Here is a 21,834-nt window from a genome sequence, read left to right on the forward strand (position 1 = left end):
TTCTCCACAGTCTACCCTGCAACTGAAATATTTACATCCAAAGGGAAACTTATAACAACCATTTTATTCAATTATTGAAGTAACCTAGAAAAAGTGAAGCATTACAACATAAATGGTATTTCTGAACATGTATTGGTCTACATTGGGTAGGTCTATGAAGGCACTTAGAAGAACCAACAAGCATGAACAGATCAATTCTAGCATATTCTTCTAATATAAATACTAAAAGACATGCATTGAGGCAGTGGTGAAAATACAGAATTCTCTCCTGGAAAAACTTCAATGCCTTTGCCATATCATGTAACTGTTCTGCACACTTTTGGAGCACACAGTGTCTCTGTCTTCAGGGCTGTAGATTACTTAGACCCAGCAAGATACTGCATGCAAAGCTCCCCATAGGCACTTATTTTTTGGATAAAAGGACCTGTTGGTCAGATTGTCAAAACTATTAAAAATTAATCCATTCTTCTTCCAATAAAATAAAACATTTGAGTAAGAAAGCTACATTTTAAATTTGCTTGCATAGGCAAGAGTTTGAGTAATGGCCTAAGATTCACAGGACCATTCTTTTTTGTCATATATCAATGTTTTCCACTTTTTAAAAAAATACAGTAGTAAAGACTTGAGGTATAACTTCAAAAATACTTGATCATCTTTTGCAGGAAAGTAGGTCGCTTCATTGGCCTTGGTTAAGGGCTTTCTCCCCTTAGTTGTATGCAGTGACAGTTTTCTGGGTCTGAAGTTCTTTTGGGTGCAAAGATTGATGTTTCTCGAAGTAGCAGTTACTATTTCCTTGCTGCATAAAGAATTGGATATCTTTAGCATGTCAAGCACATAACAGCTGTCAGACAATCAAGAGGGGGTGGATTTTGTTGTGTGTTTTACCTCCAGGGCAGTAAGGATAAACTGCAGTTATTCCATAGAGATGTGATCGCTGCTCTGGAAGATACTCATCAGTAAAGGAGCCAGTTTCTTTATCAATAGCTATCACACCGTCCCTGGTGATAAAAGGGGGAGAAGTGCTTTACTCATCTATGAAACTTGGGGTTTTTTCCCCCACCTACATGCATTTAAGAACAGAGGCAGCTAATAGGATTGATCTGAACACCTGCAGAACAAGTGGAAAGAAATTTGCCCCATAAGATCTATATCCAGCTCCTTCAGTGCCTTTCTCTTTGGTGATGCAGAGTCACAGAGACAGCCTTCCAAGGAGAGCTTATCTCCCTGAGAGTCTCCTCCAAGTGTGGCAAGCACTTAAGTGTTTGTTGTAATCTGCTGAGATTTGATTGAAGTTTTGAGAGCTTCCAGCTGGAGTGGGAATGGAGGCGAGTTCCTGAGGCCGAAGGCCTTGGGGGGTGGGGGAGAGGGAACAACTGAGGACAGAATCTTTTCTTTGACTTAATCTAGATTTAGAAACTTGTGCCAAGTTTTATTTAAAGAAAAGAAAAAACAGCAAAAAGCCACCACTCTTTCTGTCCCTCCCAGGAAGCTGGGGCTGTTTCTAAACAACTGTCCTGCGCTGAGATTTACAAGCGGGAGTTGCTGAACGTGGCACTGCAGGAGACCCAAGAGAGGGCTCTGGTGAGGTGCCAGGACTCGGGACCGGAGAGCAGGCTGGGGACAGCGTTTGTTTTTCCTCCCTCTGGCTCAAAGCCCCTCCAAGCTGCTCGCTAGCACGACTGGGGCAGGGAGTAGGGGAGGCTGGCTCCTGGCCGCTGAGGGGAGCGGAGCCCTAGGAACTGCTAGCTCAGCATTCCGGGCCACGGGAGGGAGCAGGTTTTCTTTCCTTACCGTCTCCAGTCCGTGTGGTAGAAGTGATTGGCATAACTGATGATGCTGAAAGGGTAGTTGAGGTTGTTCTGTATGATGCGCCGCCCTGCGCCATCAGGAAATACGCACTCCAGGTGCTTTGTTCCTTTTCAAACACAAGACAGTTACTAGGTCACAAAAAACCCCCCACCAAACGTATTCTTTGTATTCACCAAATTTTGAAACGGCTTCTCAGCCTAAGGATGTAGAAGCAACTCATGCCATGAGCCCCCCTTGACCCCGTCACACCAAATCCTTTGGGGCAGGACAGTGGAAAGGGGCAGAGAAGCCCACAGGTAGCAATGGGCTAAAGACAGATAGAGCTGGTTTTCCCCTCGAGGCTTAGTCTGTCGTAGTCTGGTCCGTCCTCGGTGAAGTTACCTGCGTCTGCCCAACAGAGCAGCTTGGAGAAGGGGTCGAACGTCAGGCCGTTGGGCAAGCCGATGTCCTTATTCACCAGGACCCTCCTGTTGGCTCCGTTGACAGTGGAAGTTTCGATTTTGGGTGCTTCACGATTCCAGTCCGTCCAATAAAGGTTGCTTGGGAAATAATTGTATAATGAACAAACAGGACACACAACAGTAAGGAGTGGTAGGAGATGATAGGCTTTCTCTTTGTTACTGGTTCTTGTCAGCAGAGAGGCCTGGTTTTCCCCTTAATAATGTCTGAAATAAATCTTAATTTGATTTGAAAAAATCTTTAAAAGAAAACTAGAATGATGTCAAACATGTTTACAACCCAAACTGCAGCTCTTAGATGAGGGCGAGTCTTAGGAGTAGCACATTTTGTATCGCAACAGCACCCTAGAGGCACAGCTTGTGTTTTCAAACGCCAGGCGCATTTCAAAGCTTTTAAAAATAATGTACATCCTGATACTGGAACAGCAGGTTTAGCCAAATCCTGAATTATTAAATAAAAGAGGAGGTAGGGAACAGAGCCAATCCCTCCTACGGGGTGTGCAACGTCGGAGAGCTGCTCCCAGGGTCAGGATGCGGCCTTGGCACCACTGCATGTGTCCGACTCTTGCACCTTGCAAAGCCCTGCCTGCAAATCCCTCTGGAAACGCTGCTGCTCACCCTCGGACGGGATCCACCGCAATGGCCCGGGGGTTGACGAGCTCCGTGTCGAAGAGCACCCGCCGCTCCGAGCCGTCCAGCCGGGCTCTCTCGATCTTATCCAGGCCGCTGTCGGTCCAGAACATGGCTCGGCGCAGGTGGTCCACCGCCAGCCCCTCGGGGCTGATGAGCCCTGCCGGAGGGACAGATGTGGTCAGCGGCTGGGGACGCGCTGCTCCTGGACCCGTCACGGTCCCCCGACCCACAGCCAAGGGATGTGAGCGCAGGTGGAGGACCCCCCAAAGCAGGACAGCCCCAGAGCCGCCGCGATGGGCACAAACTTGGCTTGGACCCGCTGATGTGGCTTTGGGCAAGTGTCACCGGTGATGGGAGCACACCTGAACTGATAACGGTCTCCGGCTCAGCGCCTGGCTCCAGACTCGCCCGGCTTATGGTCCGGCCAGCCACATCAGTCCAATAGATCGTCTTCTCCCGGCAGTCGTAGTCGATCCCCACCACGATGGAGCCCTGCCAGGGTTGGGAGAGGGACATGGAGTGAAATCCTGCCTGGACCATGGCCGAGAGGCTCAGTGAGCACTCTTATCTCTCCAGTCGGCATTGGGAGCTGCCCGGGGCGCTCTGCAAGGTGCAACAATGGGGAATGATGCTCAAATCCCTTTTCCCCAGCAAAACCCAACACCGATGGGCTCCTACCGCTCACCCCCCCAGCTGAACCCTGCAGCAGAGGTTTTTTAGGCCAGCTGTCGCAGGCACACACCCACGTCCAGATGGGTGTAAAAAACCCTTCGGCTCAAGGAGCGACTGCTCCAACAGCAAAGCCGGCCCGAGGAATGACCTTCAGGCTGGGGAAAGGGAATTCTTGGCGAGGTGTTTCAGTTCCCCAGGGTGCAGGGAGGGTCACGGCCCAGCTTTTAGCGTTCCTCTCCCTCGGTCTGGCCTGGCTGGAGATGCACGTGGCCATGCTCCAAGAGGAGTCCGAGGAAGGGAAAAGGCAAGTTTGCAGTAGAGATGTGCCTGCTCTTTGCAGGCAGCCCCTTATCCGTGACCTGCCCCTCTACAGGGGGGATACAGCTGGAGGAAGAGGTGAGAGCGTTCTTCCTCCATCTCAGCACCCAGGCAGCCCTCAACCTTCAAGCAGTGACCCCTCAAACCATCGCAGCTCAGACAAGAGTGGTCCAGGGAGATGCGAAACGCGGAGTCGCAGCCTCAGCCCGTCCCTAACTCACTCCCTCCGGTGGTCTCGCACCCCCCCCCCCACCCGGCCCCAGCGCTGGAGATGATACTGTACATGGAGGGAGAGCAGGGTCTTCGCCTCCTCCTTCTGCAACCGCGTGCCGTTGAGGGGGAGGTAGCCGATTTGCTGTCCCTGAGCGTAGAGCAGAAAGGTCCCCGTGGCCGGTGGGGACACGTCGGGCCGGGGCGAGGGCCGGACGCTGGGCGGCGCGACGCTGGGGAGACCTGGTGCCGTAATGGCGGGGATGGAGACAACGACAGGGAGAGAGATGGCTCGGGGAGCATCGGCCCCTCGGCTCTGCACCCGAGCGGGAGCGGGGTACAGCACCAGGAGGCTGTGCTGTGCTAGACAAGAGGGGTGTCACGCTTGGGGTGCCGAGGTCTTACATGGTGGGGTGCTGCCAGGCTCCGAGCGTGTCCCCTGGATCTCCCTGCCACTCTCGTCCACGCACCAGCAGTACCCGCTGTCCCCGTGGCACTGCAGCGGGGTGAAGTCTCCCCCGGCGTCGCACTGCGGCACGTACTGGTCGCTGCGGGGGCTGCCCCCGTAGTGCTCCAGTAAGCTCTGCCGCCAGCGTTCGCACATGGTGCGGGGCCGCTCTGTGGGCTCTGGCACAGGGAGGGTGGCAGTCACCCCCCCCGTGATGGACCCCGTGGGCAAGCTTGGGGAACTCGGGGCTTTGCTGGAGCCCCGGGTCCCCCTCTCCTTGGTGGGTGCCCCTCCATGCTAAGCATGCCGGAGGGGCACCACGGGACCGGGGTGCTATGGGGAGGGGATGGCACCCCCCCCCCCCGCCACTCCCCCAAGCACTGACCTGGGGTCCCGCAGCGAGGCGGCGTGCTGCCCGGAGCCGTCCGAGTGCCGGCGATCTCCTGCCCTTCGGCATCCACGCACCAGCAGTACCCGGTGCTGCCGTGGCATTGCAGGGGCCGGTACCGACCCTCCTCGTCGCACTGGGGCACGTGCCCGTCGCCCACGGGCGAGGGTCCCGGCGGCGATGCCCGTGGGTACAGCCGCTCGTGCTGGCAGGGCGTCAGCCGCTGCGTGCTCCCTTCCGCCGTCGGGAGAGCCAAAGCAACAGCAGAGTGAGGATGGAGGAAGGCACCCCAGGCAAAACCGGCATGGCGGCGAACTGGGCAGCCTTACCGTGCGCGCACTGGAAGCCATCGCCCTCGTAGCCGGGCCGGCACCGGCAGGAGAAGGAGCCTGGTGTGTTGTAGCAGACGGCGGCCGGGTGGCAAGGGTTTTCGGCACACTCATCCACGTCTGTGCACGGGGAGGATGGGGATCAGCCGGGATGGAGAACCCCGGCGGCTGCCCGGTACGGTCACCCCATGGTCCCTCCCGCTCCCCCGTACCGGAGCAGTCGATGCCGTCGCCGGCGTACCCGGGGAGGCACTCGCAGGTGGGATGGCCGCCAGCGTGGGACAGGCAGCGTGCCCGGTCCCCCGGCGCGCAGGGATGGGTCCCGTCCTCGCAGGGGTTGCTCGCCGGTGCCAACGCTGTGGGGACACGGAGGGTGAGGGGGTGGCGGGGGGGGGCGAGCCCCGTGGGGCACAGGAGCGGGGGGACCCCGAACTGCGGGTCCGGCACTTACGCACGCACGCCTGCCCGTCCTCCGCCGGCCGGTACCCGCCGCGGCACTCGCACCGGTAGCTGCCCGGCACGTTCAGGCAGACGGTGAAGGGGCCGCACTGGCTCAGGCCCCCCGCGCACTCATCGATGTCTAGAGGAAGGGAGAGACGCCGGGCACCCCGGCGGTGGTGGGACACCCCCATTTTTGGGATCTGGCTGCTCCTGGCCCGGGGAGGGGGATAACCTGCCCCGTGCTGCCTGTACCATGGCTACCATTTCCTCCATCCCCGCAATTGCTCCTGGAGCGCTTCCCCGGGTGCCCCCAGCACCCTGCCTCAGTTCCCCCCCCACAATTCACCCATATTCTTGGTGCAGCTCCGGGACCTCTTGGGACCGTGGGTGCTGCGATGCTGTGGCACATCCCAGCACCCCAAACGGCAGCGGCCACCATGGTGCCCCATAGGGGATGGATGGGGTGCACCAGCCCCCCCGCCACCACCCCCTCGCACCCACCTGCAGCCCCCGCTCACCTCGGCAGCCCCGTCCGTCCGTGCGGTACCCGGCCGCGCACTCGCACGTGTACTCCATCCCCGCGCCGGGCTGGCAGCGCGCCGTGGCCTCGCACGCGTGCGTGTTGTCATGGCACGGGTTCACCAAGGGATTCTCAGCATTGTCTGCAGGCAAAGGGGGGTGTTAGTGGGGGGGGGGGAAGACCTGGGAGACACGGGGAGTGGGGAACGACCGTTCCCACTTATATCTGACATAGGCATCACCGCTGCGCCGCAGCACCCTCATCCCACGCAGGGACCCGTGGCACCTAGTGTGACCCCCGCTGCAGTCCCCCCCCACATCCCAGAAGCGCTACGGCTCAAGCTGCTCAGAAAAAAAAAACAAACCCAAACCTCTTTTGGCTGTTTTTGGGCAAAGCGAGCATGCTGCAGCTTTGGGAGCGGGCGGGAGACAGCAGCATCCCCCGGCGAGGGCTGGCAGCACCCTGGGGTGGGCACCCCGGGGTGGGTGCTGGAGCTTACCCGGTGCCAAGCCGATGCGAGCGGCCAGGGCGTAGCGCAGGACGTGTTCCTGGCCGTCGTAGAGGGCGAAGGCACGTGCCACGCTCAGCCGCTGCCGGGCGGGCAGGCGGGCGTACGGGCAGCCGGCGAAGGTGATGTTCTGGCGCAGGCGGTAGGACAAGGTCTGGTTGGTGGTCCCCGCCACCAGGACGTAATCCCGCTGAGCGGAGGATGTCACAGCTGCCGGATGGTGAGAAAATCCCCCCCCGCCGGTGATGGGGGAGAAGCAGCTTTAGCGTCGATGTCTCTCGGATGTTGGGAACCGCGGTGGGGTGCGAGAAACCGAACCCCGGGGCTGAGAACGGGCTCTTACCTGAGCTGGAGTAGTGGTAGAGCTCCTTGTAGGGAGTGATGTGGACGGTGACGTTCTCCGGGAGAAATGGCACCTGGCCCTGGATGTGTGTCTTCAGGCTTAAGTAATTGTCCGGCCCCAGCCCCTCGGCCGTCTGAGTGATGTGGACCGTCTCCTCTCCGGGGTGGAAGGTCACCTCCAGGCTCTGGGTGAATTCGGCGCCTGTGCAGGAAAAGGAAACAGGCCGCATTTGGTTGTAGGATTTTTAGGGAATACCTCCCCAAAGCACACCCACGAGGGCTCACAGCAGGGAGGTGACAGCCAGCTGAACCCAGGGAGGTGATCGGAGGAGGCGTGGGGATGCCCCGAACCCCCCATCACCTCCCAGTGCCACCCCAGCAGGAGCCGTGTCCCTCGGAGCAACGGGACTCGGTGGCACATCCCACCTCCCCGCTTACCGGTGATGCTGAAGCCGTTCTCGGAGCCAGGCTCCTCCACGGCGAAGAGCCAGGCGAAGAACCCGCCGATGGGCAGGAGGGGCAGGAGGGCACGGGCAGCGGGCTGGGGCACCCCGCTGATGGCCGTGTAGGCTCGGCCGTCACTGCCCACGATGTAAGCGTGCAGGTCGACGTCCTGGAAGCGGACGGACGCCCTTCCCACCGTCAGGCTCCCGCTCACCTTCCCGTTGAGGCGATGCACGGCCCCTGGGCAGGGAGACGGGCACCCCTGGCAGCGGCCACCCAGGCAGGGGGTACCCGTCCCCCCGCCGCCCGAACCGCGTACCTTCGGGCAGGCATTGCCGTCCGTTGCCGTAGTAGGTGGCCCGGCAGTGGCAGCAGATGCCGGTGGCGTAGTCGGTGCAGAAGGCGTGCGGGGAGCAGCGCCCGTGGTGCCGGGCGCACGTCTCCTGGCTGGCCGCGCTGTAGGTGAACACTGGGGCCATAGGGGAAAGGGTTGGGGACACGGTGACAAAGCCACCCCTCACGGAGCTGGGGGGTGGCCACCTTGCCTCCTCGGCCCCAAAAACATCGCGGGGAGACAGGCCAGCTGGCAGCAGCGGTTCCCAAGAAAGCCGCCCGGGATGCGTAGGGGAGGCTGAGGGGTTTGAACCTGTTGCCTGATTTCAGGCAGATCTGACAGAAGGCGAGAGATCGAGTTCCTGCGTATTTTTGGGAGACAGCCGGACGGGGATGGGGCTTTGCTCCCCCCAGGCACGTGCCACGGCGGCTCCGCAGCTGGCTTGGTGATGGCGGGGGGCGGCAGGGCCAACCCTGGTCCCACACCGTCCCCTCGATCTTCCCTCCCTTGCAATGTGAGGTAGAGCAGCGACAAACCCAGCGGGCAGGGACGTATGGCTCCGGCAGCCCCTTGGCAGCAGGATTTGGCTGGGAAGAGAGGAGCTGGAAGGGCAGCAGCTTTGCAGGAGCGATGCCAGCCCACACTAGCTCCAGCCCCAGCTGCTCGGGAAAAGATGAGCTTCCAGCAAAGAGGCCTTTTTTAGGGAGCCACCCGCCACGAGACATCCCCATTCGGTCATCGGAGGGGCTGCGGCCACTCACCGTCAGGGTTAAAATGCACATCTTCCTCCACGCCAACACCGTGATGCCCGGAGCTGTAGGAAGAAGGGTTGGCGGAGTAGCTCTGCCGGGCACCACCATCTCCATCGGGATGCAGCCGGCGGCTCCGTTCCTGCCCCGGGGATGCGGGCAGCCCCTCGGGGACGATACCCGGTGCATGGTGTCCGTGGTCGGGATGCGGTGACGTGGCCTCCGAGCCGTGCTGCGCCTGCAGCTCCATGGACGCGTGGTCGGCACGGCTGTAGAGCGCGCGGTTGTAGTCGCCGGTGCCGGGGCCGTGATGCACGGGGCTCTGCGGCACACCGGGGCCGGATTCCCCGCCGCCCCCCGGTTCCACGTGATCCAGGGGGGCCACGCTGCCCACGTGGAAGACCCACACGCCGGGTACCCCCGCGTTGCTCTCCCTGCAGGACAGCAGCACGCATGTACGTCCATCACAGCCACGGTGGGAAACCCACCCCAAAGGTACCGACCCCGCTTCACACCACCCCTCCCAGGACCCCAAATGCAGCTCCCGTGCACGTGGGGCTGAGCCCCCCGATTCAGCCCATCACCCCCAACTTGCTCCCCTGATTCTTCCAGCCTTTAAAAGGCTCTGGGGGCTGGGAGAAGGTGACCCTGCTCCCCCTGCCTGCCCCGCACAGCCCCCCCAGTACCACGCACCGCTCCAGGTGCCTCAAAGCCTGCTCACTGCTGGCCAGGCTGTGGAAAAGCCCGTCCCTCTTCGGATCGTCGCCGTCCCCCCGGCTGAAGCCCACCCTGGCTGGCAGCTCCAGCTGGACGTTGTAGGATTCTTTGGGCCGTGTCCCCAGGAACTGGAGGCCACCGTCGGGGTAGAGGAAGATGGCGTAAGTGTCCTCATCATCGTAGGCTATGACCGCCTGGAAGGTGTTGAGCTGCCAAAAGGAGAGCAGGACAGACGGACGTCATGGAGGGGCAGGATCCCAGCAGAGGACCGAGACAGGGAAGGGGACCGGGGATGCCACAGCCACCTCCCCGCACACAGCAGTGCACATAAGCACCCCAAAAGAACCCTCCATCGGCCTGGAGACAACTCCTGGGGAAGAACAGGAGCAGGGGCTGCTCGTGCATGGCCAAACCCCAGTGCAACGTGCGGGGAAGTTGCTCAGCATCCTCCACGGGAGCCCGTGACAAAGCCAGGACACCGCCTCTCAGCTGCATCGGTGCAGGAGTGTCCCTTGGAGCTGTCACACAGGGAGGTTACAGCCCTGTCCCATGCCCAGGAGCATCCCAGGCCATGTAACCCACGCACTGGTTTGGCGTGCTGCAGCCCGGGAACCCCTCACTCCCATCCTGCCCCTCACACCAGCAAGCCCCCCTCCATCCCATCAGCACCGGAGGAAAACCTGCACTTCCCCGCTTCCCCCCCCGAGAACAATTTTAGCTTGGTTTCCTCAGGAAAAAACATGCACGTGCTCCCGCCTTCCCCACACCCATACGTCCCGCTATAGGCACGCTGGCTGCCTGCCGTGCCAGCCCTGCGAGCCTTGGGACCGCGCCAGCCCCGAGCGAGGCTGCTCAGGGAGCGGGACCGCTGCAATAACCCACGGACGGGCAGGCTGCGGAGTGAGCACAACCCTTACGAGCCACCGGAGAATCCCCACGAGCATCACGGTCACCTCGAATGCAGAGAAACCAACGCTTGCGGCATTTGGGCCAGCCCCCCCACCCCACCCCACATAGGTCCTGCTCTCCGAATAAATAAATATAAGCACACAGCAGCAACCCTTCCCCACGAGCTGCCTGCAGCAGCAAGTGGGGAACGGTGACCGAGCGAAGGAAAAATGATTAAACTCCCGGTTTCACCCCCAGAGCAGCGGGCAGAAGGGGGGGGGGCTCTCCCCACCCCACCCCCCTACCCAGTCCTGCCTGTCCCTGCAGCGCCAGCCCCAATTTTGGGGCGCAGGGCCCCCGGGGCATCACAGGGTTTCCCGTCGGCCCCATGGGATATAAAGAGCCTTGTTGTGCGCATCGCACACTCGGGCATTCAGAGACCCCGTGCGAAGGCGGCCAAAAAGTTTGGGGGGAGGATAACCCCCCCCCAGGGCCAGATTCCTTCCCCCACGCAGCCGAATTGCTGTGGCAGCTGCAAGACTCTTTTTGCCTTGCGGTGGGCGGCGAAGGGGGGGACCCGGTGGTGGGTGACACCGATGCGCTGGCATCATGGGACGCAGGGCAGAAAGCGAAGGGGGGGGGGCAGCCCCGGCTTGTGGCCGGCTGCTCCCAGCAAGGAGCTGCAAAGGGCAAATTCCAGCCCAAAGGACAATTTTTGCTCCCGCAGAAGCAGGGTCAGCTCTCGTCCCAGCCCTGGAAAGTGTCACTGCGGGGACTAAGAGCGTGTCCCCAAGGAGATGGAGGGGACAGGGGGCTGCCAGCAGCGCTGCCAGACCTCCTGGCCACGCAGGACCCCCAAGGCAGGGGATTGGGGAGCCTCAAACCCCCCCCAGCCTTAACCCAGATTTCTGCTTTTGAGGCTCAAAAAGGATGAACCTCTCCAAAGATGGGGGGTAAAGGCTTCAAGGTCAATGCTGGTTCTGAGAAGCGGGAGGGCAGTGTTTCAATAAATGGCATATTTGGTAAGGAAAAAAGTGGCGTTTGGGGAGTTTTTTAGCAGTTTTGGTTAAGGGGGAGTTCAGCAAAGCCCAGGCACAAGCTGCATTGCAGTACATCTTGAATGAAATGTTCCCTGGAGCCGCTCGTCTCCAAGCAAGTCCGGTTTCATTTTAAAACCTGATCCAACTACTCAGAGAAGGAAAAAAAAAACAATTGGGAAGAGAAGAGGAGGCTGCGTTTTTGATGGCTGTGAGGTCGCTGCGAGGCCCCTGATGGCATCTCTTCAGCTGCTTTCCCAAGTTTTAAATTAGAGGAAAAAATGTGCGTTGTTTCCTTCCAAACCTCGGTTTCTTCCCCTGCTTGGCCACTGCTCTCAGCAATCCGCTACTGAAGGGCCCCGGAGCGGGGGGACGGCCGGCAGGGACGGCTCCCGGTGGCCCGTGGGGACCCAGTGGCCACTGATGGGTTTTGGAGTCAGCCCACCCCATGGCAGCAAGAGCCTGTCACCCGTTGCACAGCTCTGGGTATTCATCACAAGAGTTTTCCTCTTGCAGCTCTTCATCTTTCAGCTCGTTTCAAGAAGCCCGTCCTGCCGGCAGAGCATCACCGTCACCTCCTCGGCACGTCAGCAGCCTAATGTGACGGCTCCGGCCCCAGCAGCACATAGCGGTTTTTCGGGGAAAGGCAGCGCTGTAGGTCCACCAGGATACACCCACACAGGAGCCTTATCAGCCCGTGGGTGGAAAGCACAGGTCACCTCCCTGACCCAGTGGACCACCTACACGCTTGTTTTCCAGGCACAAAATCAACCCACGATGGAAACTCTGAAGCTGGCAGTGTTAAGCAACGTGCGGACAGAAGGAAGGACCAGCCTCAAGCCACCAGCAAAAGGTCTGGAGCCCGATGGGTGACCTGGGCCGCGGCTTCCCCCGGCCCAGCCCTGCTCTGCAAATGCAGGACCACCGGCACCACAAAGCTTTGCCTGAGAAGCAGGGAGAAGCCTGAGCACCTCCGACCGTGAAGTTGAAGGCAACCTCTAAACCTCTTCTGCCCATCAGCAAAGCCAACAGACCCTCCAACGCCGCAGCTCTGAGCGGAGACGAGAAGCTCCACGTCTCCCCCAACGCTCGTCCAAGGCTGGACCCACCATCCAGCTGCCCAGAAAGAAGAGACCGAGCGTTTTGGGTGCTACGCAAGGAAGACTCATCCTCCCGCGACACGTAGGATGGGCGTCCAACCTCAGCCCATTGGCCTCACCTTCTTGGAGGGCTCGGTGTCCTGCGAGAGCTCCTGGTAGGCGCCCACGTCTTCCCAGGTGGCAACAAACGCGTTGGTGGGCACGAAGGAGCCGGCGGTGCGGGGGAACCCAGCCTGGATGTAGCCCGCGGCCTGGTCCAGCACATCCGGAGAGTTGTCTTGCCGGTAGTAGATGTTCCCTCTGTCACCGGAGGTGTCGAGGTCGGCCAAGAAGGGAGCGACGACGGGGAAGTCTGTGGGGAAATCGTCATCCACGTACTGGGTCTCCCTGGGGAAATCCTGGGTGGAGATGACCCCGTTGGTCCCCACCTGCAGGGAGAGCGGTGCAGGATGCTCAGGAACCGCAGAGGTGCGTCCGCCGCCGGTCGCCCACTGCGTCCCCCCCTCTCCCCGGTGGAGCGGGACACCAGGCTGAGAGCCCTGAGACCGCGTGGCCCCATCCGGCCGGGGAGAAAACAAAGACCTCGGGCTTCTCCGTTCCCCCCCCTGAGAGCTGCAGATCAGGGGCCATCCCAGCTGCAGCCGCCGCTGGCGGAGGGGGGGAAACAGCTGCAAAGGAGAAAGCCTTCTTGTTCCTCCACAGCCGGAGATACCGGGCAGGAGACAGCGGGAGGGGGGAAAAACTGGATGGAGAAAAGGGACGGATGGCGAAAAGACACGTGCGGCGGTGCGGCAAAGAAGGGGATGGAGGGGCAGGGGTGGTGAGAAGGAGTGAGGGGAGGTGGGTGTCAAGGGGAGCGGCTGGGGAGATGGGGGGGGGAAGATGGAAGGAGGGAGGGATGGTGGGACAGAGGGATGGAGAGGAGGAGCGTGGGAAGATGGAGAGGCAAGGCGGGATGGAAGGAGGGAGGGAAAGAAGGGTGGAGGGATGGATGGGAAGGTGGAGGGAGAGAGGGAGACGACGGAGAGGAGCGAGGGGGGGGCTGGAAGGAAGGAAGGGCGGCGGGAGAGCGGGGTTGGGGGGGAAAAAGGGGGTCCGGGACCAGCCGGGACTCACGTAGAGGCGGCGGGCGGCGCGGCCGTAGAGGCGCAGGGTCCGGCGGAGCGGCAGCCCGGGCGAACTCTCGTCGTCTCCCGGTCGCAACCGAGCATCGCCGCGGGTCGGTCCGTACGGCAGCAAGGCCGGCCGGGGCAGGGCTGTCCCCACCGCCAGCACCGTCACCACCACCGTGACCGTCGCCACCCCCCGCATCCCGCCGCCGGGTGGACGGGAGAAATTCCCTTCCCCACCCCCCCCACCCACCCCCCGCTCTCAATACCGGACTCCCCCCCCCCCCCCCCCCGCCGGAGGGTTTAAACCGGAGCGAAATCGGAGGAGCGGACCCGACGGGACGGCCCCGACCCGGCGGAGGGAACCGGAGCCGGTGGGGCGGGACGGGACGCGCCGCTGGTGGGGCGGGTCCAAACCCGAAGCCTTTTCCTCATTGGATTCCCTCCGGTCCCGGCTTTGACCAATCGGTTCTTACCCCAAAATCCGCCCCGGGCTGCTCCTCCGGCGGAGTCGGGCCCGCAGCCAGCCGGGGTCGGGACCGGGCACCGGAGCGTGGGCGAGAGGGTTTTGCCCGCTCCCCACTCGGTCCCCTCGGGTCCCGTTCCCTTGGAGCCGGGCAGAACCGGGACTCCTTATCCACGGGGGACCGGGGAAGGGGGATGCGGTGGTGGTGGTGGTGATGGGGGTGGAAAACTGGAAAAACAGCCACCCGGCCAAAATACATCGTGCGGCTCGACTGGCAAGTTGGCAGCGAGCGGAGCTGAGGGCCCGGGTGTGGGGTTCCCACTGTTTATCCTTACTCAGAGCCGTCCTCCCTCCTCTCCATCCCGAGAAGTCTGGGGGGGGTCAAAGCTTCAGCAACAGGCAGCCAGGGTGGGGGGGTGTGGGTTCCCTAGCTTTGATTTGGGGTGTTGGGGCGAAAGGACACCCCCAAATGCAAGCAGCTGGACTCACTGAGTGCTCCTGGAAATCCAAGCTGGGAGCAGCCAAAAGCTCTGCTCCATCCTACTGGAGCGCTTCCCGCTTCCCTGGCTCCGGGCCAGCGTTAGTATCGCATCTGTCCCAAAATGTATACATGCCCGAGGAATGCCAGATAACAAGGAGAGAAGTGTCAAACCCAGTAGGCTGGCGAGAGAAATAAATCAGGGACACATTCGTGGCATTCCCAGCAGGAATCCTCACATGGGAAGCAGCTGGACGCCCTCTTCCCCGTCCCTCTTGCAGTGATGGGGACTTTTTGCTGTGGCCCCTTGTCCCCTCTGTCCTGGGCAGCATGCAAGCTGCTGCATCCCAGTCATGCTGGAAAGCAGCTTCTACCCATGCCGGGACCAGGGATGAGCTGGTTTGGAAACCCGGCTGTCCTGGTGAGCATGACCGTGGGGGCCGCATCCGGATGGGATTCCACCCCCCTCGGGTGCAGTCAGCTGGCCGGCTCCAGCCCCTGGAGGGAGATGCCTTGCCTGGCCATGGAAAACCATTAGGGCTTCGAGCGGGGTTCAGGCCAGCTGGATGCGGTCTGCAGCCTTCGAGGAGTTCCCTGTGCCAAAACAAGTGGCTTTTCTTTTGAAGCTTGAACACCTCCAGGGCTCTTTGGGGAAATTTGGCACTTTGAGGAGACAGCAGCTCCTCTGCCTCAGGATGTCCCTGCCATGGGGAATGGTGGCATTTGGTGGCACCTAAGAGGTGGCGATGGGCAGAAGGGGCAGGAAAGGGGGGAGGACAGCCTTGCTGCCCTGTGGGATGGTCGGGGGCTACCAAAAATACAAACCTAGCCGCCACTGGTGGGATGGAAGTGTTACAGTTATAAAATGTCTTGCTGCTGCAAGGGAAAGATTCGGGGGATGATTTGCAAGCTGCTGTGAGTACATTTCATTAAGCCACTTATCTTCTAATGTATTTTTAAAGGGGTAAATTAAGTTGGGTTTTCAAGGGAGGAGCTGTTAACCCCACAAGTTCCCCACGCCAGGTCCAGCCAGCACTGCCCTGTGCCCGGGCGAAAGGGGCCCCACGGGCCCTGAGGACCCTCTGCCCTGTGGAAGGGGCAGCTGCCAGGTTTTTTGCATGGTCTTTTATGATGTCAAAAAAAAAGCTTTTTACCATCCCCTCAGCAAAACTGGCACCAGTCAGTTAAAAAAGTAGCAGCTGGGAAGAGCTGGAGTCATGCCCTGGCCTCGGGAGCCGAGTCCTGCTGGCACGAGCATCCCCGCGGCTTTGGGAGCGGCTGGGAGCCTCACTGGGTGCGAGGATGGGGATGGAGTCAGGGATGGGGACGGGGATGAGGATGAGGATGGGGTCAGGAATGGGGATGAGGATAGGGATGGGGACTAGGATGGGGATGAGGATGGGATGGGAACAAGGATGGGGACGGGGATGGGAATGAGGATGAGGCTGAAGATGGGCACGGGGACAAGGATGGAGATGGGGATGGGGACAGGCTATGCTCACCCACACCACGTGCCGGGAAAGGAGGTGCTTGTGGGAACTGATCCCTGTAATTGCTTCCATGTGCCTCAGCAGAGCCTTTGGCTGGGGGTGGGGGGGTTAGCCCTTCTCATAGCTTGGGCATTAAAAAAAAAAAAAAAAATCAATAGGCATTTACTTGGCAGCATTTTGTGCAGAAACAGATGTGCTGAAGTTGGAGGAGGTGGAGGATGCTCTGCGGGATGGGGCTGGGGATGGATCCAGCCAGACCCAGAAGCCCCCCCGCACCATGGACGCTCGCTAAACCGGGCAAACCAGGACAAACCCCCTCGTCATGCTCCTGCCAGATGTGGCTGCCGGGGTGGGCCGGCAACCCCCTGCCCTGCTGAAGGCTCGCCTTCGCCCTGGGCTCCCAGCGAGGAGGAGGAAGGGCAGGAGAATCCTTGGCGCGGAGGCCGTTTCAGGCAGGAAATCCCGGCAGCCTCTTCCCCAAGGCCTGGCAGCCGGGATCGCTGAGCTGCTGCGGCTGGCGGAGATAAGGGAAGCAGCAGGAAACTTGGATCTCTCCTGGGGCAGCCAGGAAAGGAAACTTGATTCCCGGTGACCGGAGAGGGGCTGGGGGCTGCAACAGAAAGCAAGCACTCGCAGGATGCACCAGGGCCGTTCGGTGCTTTGGGATGTCAGACGGGAACAGGGATGGCGTGGGGCTGGGGTAAGAGTGGGGCTTCGGCCGGCAGTGTCCTGTTGCCAGCTGGGTTAGTGGGTCACCGTAATGATGCCCTCGGAGCATTTCTCCTTCTGGTTATCGGAAACCAGTCCTGCTCGAGGTCGAGCTATTTGGCAGGAAGGGCAACAAACTAGTGCCTTAAACATTCAGCTGGTTCTGGTAGGAAAGGGCTCTCGCAGGGAAGGGGTTGTGCACATCTCAGCTCCCTGAATCAGCACGCACAAGTTTTTTGGCCTTGTGTCCTAAGAAAAAGAGATGTCTGTGACAGGCCCCCCCCCCCCATCCTTAATACCTGGAATATGCTGGATAATTTCAGCCAAATCTAACAGTAGCATCTCTGAGGGTCTGTAAAACTGGAGAGAAGGAAGAGAGACCCTGTTAGCTGCCTGCTTGCCTGAGAAGGTGGGCACAGCCTCGGGTTTGAGCTCAACCCTTACGAGCCATCTGAGAATCCACAACGGTGCATAGCTGGGGTAAGCCCAGCTTACCGGCGGCAGGAACAACCTCTGCATTGTGTCAGGGGCAAAGGGGGAATCGCTGGGTGGCCGTGGCCCTCCCGTGGGGCCATGTCGAGTTATCTCTCTGGCTGGCTCCATCCACAGGACCGTAGCTCCTGGCTGGGCTCGCTGCCTTCCCTGTGGCTGTTTCCTTTCCCGGGAGCATCCCGCCGGGTGCTGACAGCGCGGAAGCTGTGACAGCGGGGCAGATTCCCACCAGCGCAGCACCCAGCTCTCGACATTGCCATTTTTGGGAACCGTTCTCCTTGACTTTGGTCTCGCTTCTTTGAATCAGCTTCGCCTCATGACTCACCACCTTCTCGCCCTGGCCCACCGCTCCCAACGCGCGGGGACACCCTTCCCCGGCGGTTCAGGACCAGGAGGTACATCAGGACTCGCTCAGGTTCATCCTCAGGGATGTATGTGTTGCCCAGGTGGGTCTCGAGACCACCAGCCCCAAGGACACCCAGCGATCCCAAGCCACCCGCCTGCACCCAAGCTTACTGGCCCAGCCACAGCAGCTTGCAGCGCCTGGAGGATGTCCACCCACGCTGCAAATGATTTCCATACGCAGGGTCCATCCCACACGCTCCAGCTGTGACCCAGCACAGATCGTTCTGCTCGGGGCATCGAACGTGTGCTAGGAGAGAGCTTGTCCTTACGGAGAGCCGGGAAGATGGGGTGCTAGATCACAGGTGGGTGCGTAATGTGGAAAACCAAGGTTTTTACAGAAAAAGGAGCGGTTCTTGGCCCTGGGCCACTTGGCCGGGGCAGAAGTGTGGGAAAATGACTTGGTGGATGGAGAAGAGAAATAATTAAGGCAGTGCTCTAAAAGGCGAGACAGCAAGTGCTGAGCCCTGCCAGCTGGAAAGGTAGTGGAGCTCGGATCTCCCAGCACCCCAGGGACCTGGAGACTCCCAGGATGGAAACTCCACTCCCCCATGGAAAAGCTTCCCGAGGCATCTGAGCCCCAGCTCAAAGGATCGCTCCAGGTTTTAGAATGTACTTTAAGAGGTAAAGAAAAGGGTTGGGTTTTTTTTAAATCCCTCTCCTTCCTTCCTCTCCCTAAATATTGCTGCAAAGCTGGTTTTGGTACCGCAGCTACCGGATGAATGTGCCGAGCCCTGTGAGCCACCGGCGTGCCGGGAGCTCGGCGCAGAGCTCGCAGGGAGCTCGCGAGCGCGCCTGACACTGACTGATTCCTGCGCACCGTTCCCCCAAGATGAGCCACAAGTTCCTTATTTGGTCCGGGCTCCAGCAAACTCCCTGGCAAGAGGGGATTTCATCTGCCAGGGAGAGCAGCCCAGATGGGTTTACGCTGGGGCTGGGAGCACCCGCCGGGGCAGCAGGGAGGGAGCGTGTTCACAGCAAAGAGAAAATCAGCCCGGAGGGGTCTCGTGTTTTTTTTCCTGCAGCACAAAACACAGTGGATGCAGATTGCCTCTTTCCGTCACCCTCCGCGGCAGGTCTGGTCCCGCTCCATCGCAGGGCTCCGGCCTCCGACACGCACCGGGCTGAGCTGATGCAGCTTTGAGACATTTCTCTGGGTGTTTATACCCCGAATCAAGAGTCCTCTGCAGAATTAGGTGTTATTTGCTGGACGGATTGGGTGCCCCTGGGATCTGCCTAGCTTCTCCCCACCTGGGGGGGGCCCAGGGAGTCCCTGGGGAGCTGGGACCCTGTGGCTTGCCCTGGGAGCACTATGAGAGATGGGGTCCAGGCTCTGGTCACCCCTTTGCTTGCTCTTCGCCCAAATGGCCCTTCCTAGGGCTCTAACAAATCCGAGGCTCTCCCCAAAACGTTTCTCCAGCTCATCTCTCCTCGCCTGACCTCCTCGGGCCTCCAGCCCTGACCCCTGCAGCACCCGAATGCTCCGGGGTGACTAATCCCAGCAATTAGCCTCGTTCCCTGCGTTTATCTCCTTCCTGCCTTTGTCTCCCCCTGACAGCCTCTCCGAGCAAATATGCTTTTAGCCACATTTTCCTGGCTCCGGCTCTCCAGCCAGCCTTTGTCCCGCCGAAGTCTCTCCGAGCTGGGTGAAGAGGTTATTCTCCCCCGACACGTGTCCCTTCCGTCCGCCGCGATCAAACCGGTGACCAAAAAAAGCGCCCAGCAGCGCCGAGGTCACCCCGGCTGCCGGCAGCGGACAGGCCGGCTCGAACTGGAGGCGAGAGGGATTTGTTCTTTAAATTGAAGAGACTGCTGCAGACCCAGGGGAGTTGCATGCTAAAAGGGATTTTAGGGCTGAGCGATCCGGCTAAATGGGGATAGAGCGCTCAGGCTAGTCTAAAATTCAATGGGAAATAGCGAAACACATGGGCAGCACATTTGGGAGCCGCCTTCTCCCGTTCCTCCGGCCAGGCTGTCGCATCCGCAGGGAGCTCTGCGGACCCACCGAGTTTCAGGGGGACATCACCCCTCACGTGTGTGTCGGCTTGACCAGCCTCCCATAGCTAAAGGAGCAAGCCAGGCTGCTTTAATTTTTTTTTTTTCAGCTCTCCTGCTATTTTCATTATTTTTTTTTTTTTTCCCGGTTCAGGATCCATCACCTCCCCTTGAAGTGAGGTTCAAAACCTCCCGGGATTTTTCCCCTCGGAGGTAGGGGCTGCTCTGCAGCCCTGCCGAGGGCTGTCTCGCTTTGCTTGGGCTCCTTGGGCGCTTTCGTCCCGACGTGGGTCCCTTCTCCGCGGCAGCTGGGGTGCTCCCGTGGGCGAGCCCAGGCGGGGGGCTCGCCTCCGGCCTGGGGAATCCATGGAGAGGAGGAATGGGAGGTTTAGCCGGGAGACGGAGGGGTTTCTCGCACGACGCCGGGCGGGACGCCGCACCGAAGGACCCGCAGCTGCGGGATAACTCGTCTGGGGACGCGAGCCCCGGGGTGACGCTGCTCACCCCTCTGCAGCGGCGGGGGTCAGTGGAATAAACAAAACCCTTTTTGCCGACGCCGGGCCGGGCTCAGCCCTCCAGCGCAGGGAGCGGAGCCGCTGGGCCGTCGCCAATTTAAAGCAAAAAAAAAAAAAAATTACCCCAAAAAAGGGAATTCCGCGGCCGGAGCCTTTCCCTGGTGCGGGGCAGCGCACGGCCCGGCCCGGGGCCGGGGAAGGAGAGGACGGCGGGGCCGGGGCCGGGGCCGGGGCCGGGGCCGGGGCCGGGGAGCGAAGGGGCCGCGATCGGGATCGGCCCCGGCCCCGCCGCAGCGCGAGCCCTGCCGCCGCCTGCCGCGCGCGCGCGCGCGGGGCCCCGGCCGGTCACGCGCCTACGGGCGGGCGGGCGCGCGCCCCGCCCCGCCCCGTTCCCCGCCCCCGCAGCGCGCGGACCCCGCCCCCGCCCCAGCCCCGGCAGGCACGCGCCGGGACACCGCACCTCACGCCCGCACGTCCGCGCGCTGCGCCGCCCCCCCCCCCCCCTCCCGTTTTCCTCCCTTCCTCCCATTTTCCTCCCTCCCTTCCTTCCTTCCACTTTCCTTCCTTCCATTTTCACCAGCGCACCCTCCCTCCCTTCCTTCCTTCCACTTTCCTTCCTTCTACTTTCCTTCCTTTCTTCCTTCCTCCCTCCCTTCCTTCCACTTTCTTTCCTTCCACTTTCCTTCCTGCCACTTTACTTCCTTCCTTCCTTCCATTTTCATACCCACCCTCCCTCCCTTCCATTTCCCTTCCTTCCACTTTCTTTCCTTCCACTTTCCTTCCTTCCACTTTCCTTCCTTTCTTCCTTCCATTTTCATACCCACCCTCCCTCCCTTCCTTCCACTTTCTTTCCTTCCTTCCTCGCTTCCTTCCTTCCACTTTCCTTCCTTCCTCCCTTCCTTCCTTCCATTTTCCTCCCTTCCTTCCTTCCATTTTCACACCTGCCCTCCCTCCCTCCCTCCCTTCCACTGTCCTTCCTTCCTTCCAGTTTCCTTCCTTCCTTCCATTTTCCTTCCTTCCTCCATTCCTCCCTTCCATTTTCCTCCCTTCCTCCCTTCCTTCCATTTTCCTCCCTTCCTCCCTTCCTTCCATTTTCCTTCCTTCCTCCCTTCCACCTTCCATTTTCTTTCCTTCCTTCCTTCCTTCCATCCCTCCCTCCCATCCTTCCTTCCAGTTTCCTTCCTTCCTTCCATTTTCCTTCCTTCCTTCCTTCCATCCCTTCCATTTTCCTCCCTCCCTCCCTTCCTGCCTCTCCCCCCTCCCAGCCCCCAGCCCCTCTCCCCACACTCCACCCATCCTCCCCCCCCCCCCCCCCGGGCCAATTCCCCCCGCTCTCACTCCCAGACCCCATCTCCCCCCCCCAAGCCCCAGGACCCCCATCCCACCCCACCCCCCCCCTACCTCCCAGCCCTTTCCCCAGGGAACGGCCGCGGGGCAGCACATGGGCCACACGCCCCGTGACTCGCCCCCGGTCGCGCCGGGAACGCCACCGAGCTTGACCACACCGCGTTCCTCCCTCGTTCCCGTCATCCCACGCCTGGGCCAAACCCTGCCCCGGGGTTTTCGGGGCTTGTGCAATCGAGGCAGCGTCGCTCCACCGTCCCCCTCCTCGCCCGACGCCTTCCCGCCCCGCACCCGCTTGTTTTTTCCCCCTTCTTTTCTTCCCTTTAGGCAAACGGGGCGGGATCCGCTCCCACGATCCGACGCGATGCCGGCAGCTCCCCGAAACGCGGTGGGAGGAGGTGGCCGCGGCACCTCGACCCGTTGCCCCCACGGCCCGAGCCGGCTGCCGCTCGCGGCAGATTTTCCGCCCGGCCGAGGCTGTTTCCTCCTG

At 60.7% G+C, this 21,834-nt stretch overlaps 1 protein-coding gene across 1 annotated transcript; it reads right to left on the reverse strand.

Moving 5' to 3' along the window:
- Positions 1–44: 44 nt before the first annotated feature.
- On the reverse strand, positions 45–13,690 carry NID2 (nidogen 2). Its single transcript, XM_069783076.1, has 21 exons — positions 13,462–13,690; positions 12,465–12,773; positions 9,297–9,529; positions 8,616–9,037; positions 7,840–7,989; positions 7,515–7,760; positions 7,078–7,278; positions 6,726–6,944; positions 6,225–6,368; positions 5,717–5,845; positions 5,478–5,621; positions 5,266–5,385; positions 4,934–5,170; positions 4,506–4,727; positions 4,174–4,343; positions 3,263–3,392; positions 2,886–3,057; positions 2,191–2,348; positions 1,792–1,915; positions 886–998; positions 45–796 (listed from the first exon to the last, which is right to left on the reverse strand). The coding sequence occupies exons 1-21, from the start codon at positions 13,654–13,656 to the stop codon at positions 786–788; spliced, it is 3,849 nt and encodes a 1,282-aa protein (XP_069639177.1). The 5' UTR covers positions 13,657–13,690; the 3' UTR covers positions 45–785.
- Between the last annotated feature and the right edge of the window lie 8,144 nt (positions 13,691–21,834).

The sequence above is a fragment of the Haliaeetus albicilla genome, chromosome 5, assembly GCF_947461875.1.
Source record: "Haliaeetus albicilla chromosome 5, bHalAlb1.1, whole genome shotgun sequence".
In the NCBI taxonomy this organism is placed as follows: Eukaryota; Metazoa; Chordata; class Aves; order Accipitriformes; family Accipitridae; genus Haliaeetus; species Haliaeetus albicilla.

What these genes read in the sequence shown, in the direction of transcription:
- NID2 (XM_069783076.1), bottom strand. Translation starts at nt 13,656, where the DNA reads ATGCGGGGGGTGGCGACGGTCACGGTGGTGGTGACGGTGCTGGCGGTG. An exon ending in GCGCCGCCCGCCGCCTCTAC is followed by an intron (nt 12,774 to 13,461) that starts GTGAGTCCCGGC and finishes CTCTCCCTGCAG; the next exon opens with GTGGGGACCAACGGGGTCAT. An exon ending in GCTCTGTTGGGCAGACGCAG is followed by an intron (nt 1,916 to 2,190) that starts GTAACTTCACCG and finishes GTGTTTGAAAAG; the next exon opens with GAACAAAGCACCTGGAGTGC.